Source organism: Pinus tabuliformis, chromosome 9, assembly GCF_031772625.1.
Source record: "Pinus tabuliformis cultivar Carrire ecotype Pingquan chromosome 9, CPIR1, whole genome shotgun sequence".
In the NCBI taxonomy this organism is placed as follows: Eukaryota; Viridiplantae; Streptophyta; class Pinopsida; order Pinales; family Pinaceae; genus Pinus; species Pinus tabuliformis.
The window spans coordinates 453,409,707-453,412,335 of NC_142307.1; the positions used below are offsets into that span (position 1 = coordinate 453,409,707).

The following is a 2,629-nucleotide window of genomic DNA, read 5'->3' on the forward strand; positions in this document are numbered from 1 at the left end:
GAGTAATTAATAATTGATTATATACATGTATATCTAGAAAATTTTTGCATATGATTCTATTTTAAATATAAATGTGATGTATATATGTATATTTAGAAAAATGTTTGCATATGATTTTATTTCAAACATAAATATGATATGTAATATGGAATCTATATGATTCACTCTAATATAGAATTTGAATAAAAGTTCAGTTTATGTTACACATCATATAATAAGTTTAATTGTGTATATGGATGAACACAGAAATTCTAGTAATATGCTATTCTAATGTAAAATTATGCATTTTGTTTAATATATCACAATATTTTTAAAGATGTTTTTAAGATTTTCTTTATTATATTGTATATTTCAACTTTTTAAATATTAGAAAAATAATGTATTTAAGTATGTAAGATGTGTGTTCCTAAATTTTTTCAAAATTAAATTTCAAACAACCAATTTATTTATATGGAATCAAACTCAAATTCAAACTTGATAACTATAATTTAAACCATGTGTATCCATTTTAATAAATAACCACACCGCCAATAAAACAATCTGATTAATATCCACTTCCTTATATCTATTAAAAATGCTATGAGGTGGTCTCAAAACTTACAAGGATTGGATTCAAGACATTATCTAAATTTTGTTAAGCCTCTGTCTAAACATTTCTCAATTTTTGTTGCTAATTATACACAATCATGATTATATTTGCAAAGTAAATTTAATCACTATTTTGATGCCAGGAGTTGAAGAGCAACAATTAAATTCTATGCTATCCTGCTTCAATTGAGCCCGGTTGTATATACCCACAGTTCTATTTTGCCAAACAAATAAATCCTATATTATTGAGCTTTAATTGAGTGGCCACTGTATATGCCCACTGTTCGATTTTGCCTTACCAAAATTGAAGGCGAAATCAAAAAGCTAGCATATACCGTCCCCACTCAATTAAAGCCCAATAACATAAGATTTATTTGTTGCCCAATTAAAATACCTTAACATGTAATAGAATATAATAGAATAATGTGCGGATAAGATGTGATTGTAACCTCGTCCATAGCTACCATATTTATTAGGTGAATCTCTTCTAACCACCTTTAAAGCTGTCAGGATAATAAATTTGATTAGGGTTCCATTAATCTCCCACTGCCTCAAACACTGTCACAATAATAAATTAATAAATTATATTAGGGTTAGATGGTAGCCCTAATTTCTTTACACTTTCGGTGTTAGGGTTTCAAAACGCTCATCTCAAGACTCGGCATAAAACTTTTTTCCCTATGTCATGTCACTGGTCATATCGAATGAATTTGTGAATATATCTGATCTAATATCTCGCCTCTTCATGTATCTCAGAGGCTTCTTCATTAAATTGATTATGACATCTCATTAATTTCCTATTCCCTGCATTCTCTATATAATGCTGCTCTCACAGCTCTCAAGGCACGAAAGTGAGTGGGACAATTAGAGGGTATTACTGTGACTGGTATACGAGCTGAACAGTTATCATGAGGAAGTCTGGAGGAGGTGGTGGAGGGAAGTCTGGAGGTGGTGGTGGGGGTAAGTCGGGAGGAGGAGGTGCTGGTGGTGGTAAATTGGCTGGAGGTGGAGGAGGTGGTGGTGGGGGAAATCGGGTGGAGGAGGTGGTGGGGAAAGGTCTGCTGGTCCCCATGGATCAGGGGGGAAATCTGTGGGCTCACATGCGTCCGCAGGGAAGCCAGGAGGCTCCGACAGTAGCGTTGGGAAGTCGAGCAGTTCGGCCATGCAGTGTAAGCCTGCAGCCGGGAATTCCGGGAGCGGGAATTTGAGCCGTTCACAAGTTGGACATTTTTCGGCCGACCCCAAATCTCTCCACTTCACGCAGGAGAGTATAAAGGGTTCGTTTAGTAAAGGGCCCATGAGTGGCGTCAAATTGAACGACGCTGTAGCGGAAGTGAAGGCGGGATCGTCACGTCCCGCTAGTAGCGGGCTTCAAGTCCACAGAGGACAGAATGGCGAGCTCTGGTGCGAGAACAACCGAAGCCTGTATGTAGCGCGCCAAGCTGGTGTCCCATCAGTTGACGTTAAGGTAAATTCAAATGACTTCAAGTCAAGGCGCCTTGGAGATACAACCAAGGATAAACTGAGGGACCCAAATTTTCTTCCGACTATCAGGGGCCCCGGTGTCTGATGGACTGGAACTTTATCGACAGGCAGCCTTATGATGAATATTGTAATTATAACGTATAGAGTGATCTACAGCTAGTGTACTTTGTTTTGTTTTCTGTCAATTGATGTATTGTGTTTTGGGGTTGTAAGGAACTTTTGGCTTGAGCGTTTTTACTTATGTAAATATTCATAAAAATATGATGGCCTCTTCGGTGGCGTTTTTGAGATTGTAGAATAGCCTTTTTTCATCTGTGTGCTTTTGTGTTTTGATATGTTTAATTAACTGCCTTCACTTGTGGATATAACTGTCATGGAAAAGGATTCCACTTCTGGTTTTCACTGTCATGACAAAGGATTCGAAGTTGTATGTTGTCATTTGGCCCACTCTAATCTACGTAACTCGTTCCAAAATTCAAATCTTTGTTTCTAGATGAAACTGGGTTCGAAAATTCAAGTTTTATGCTTTACATGAAACTGGTTCGAAAATTCAAAT

General features: G+C 36.9%; 1 protein-coding gene across 1 annotated transcript; it reads left to right on the forward strand.

The window, feature by feature from the left end:
• Positions 1 to 1,606: 1,606 nt before the first annotated feature.
• Positions 1,607 to 2,316, forward strand: LOC149149156 (uncharacterized). Its single transcript, XM_089441388.1, has one exon. It carries the CDS (start codon positions 1,751 to 1,753, stop codon positions 2,156 to 2,158), a length of 408 nt encoding a protein of 135 aa, XP_089297514.1. The 5' UTR covers positions 1,607 to 1,750; the 3' UTR covers positions 2,159 to 2,316.
• Positions 2,317 to 2,629: the final 313 nt, after the last annotated feature.

Coding starts and splice junctions, on each gene's coding strand:
- LOC149149156 (XM_089441388.1), top strand. CDS start 1,751: ATGCAGTGTAAGCCTGCAGCCGGGAATTCCGGGAGCGGGAATTTGAGC.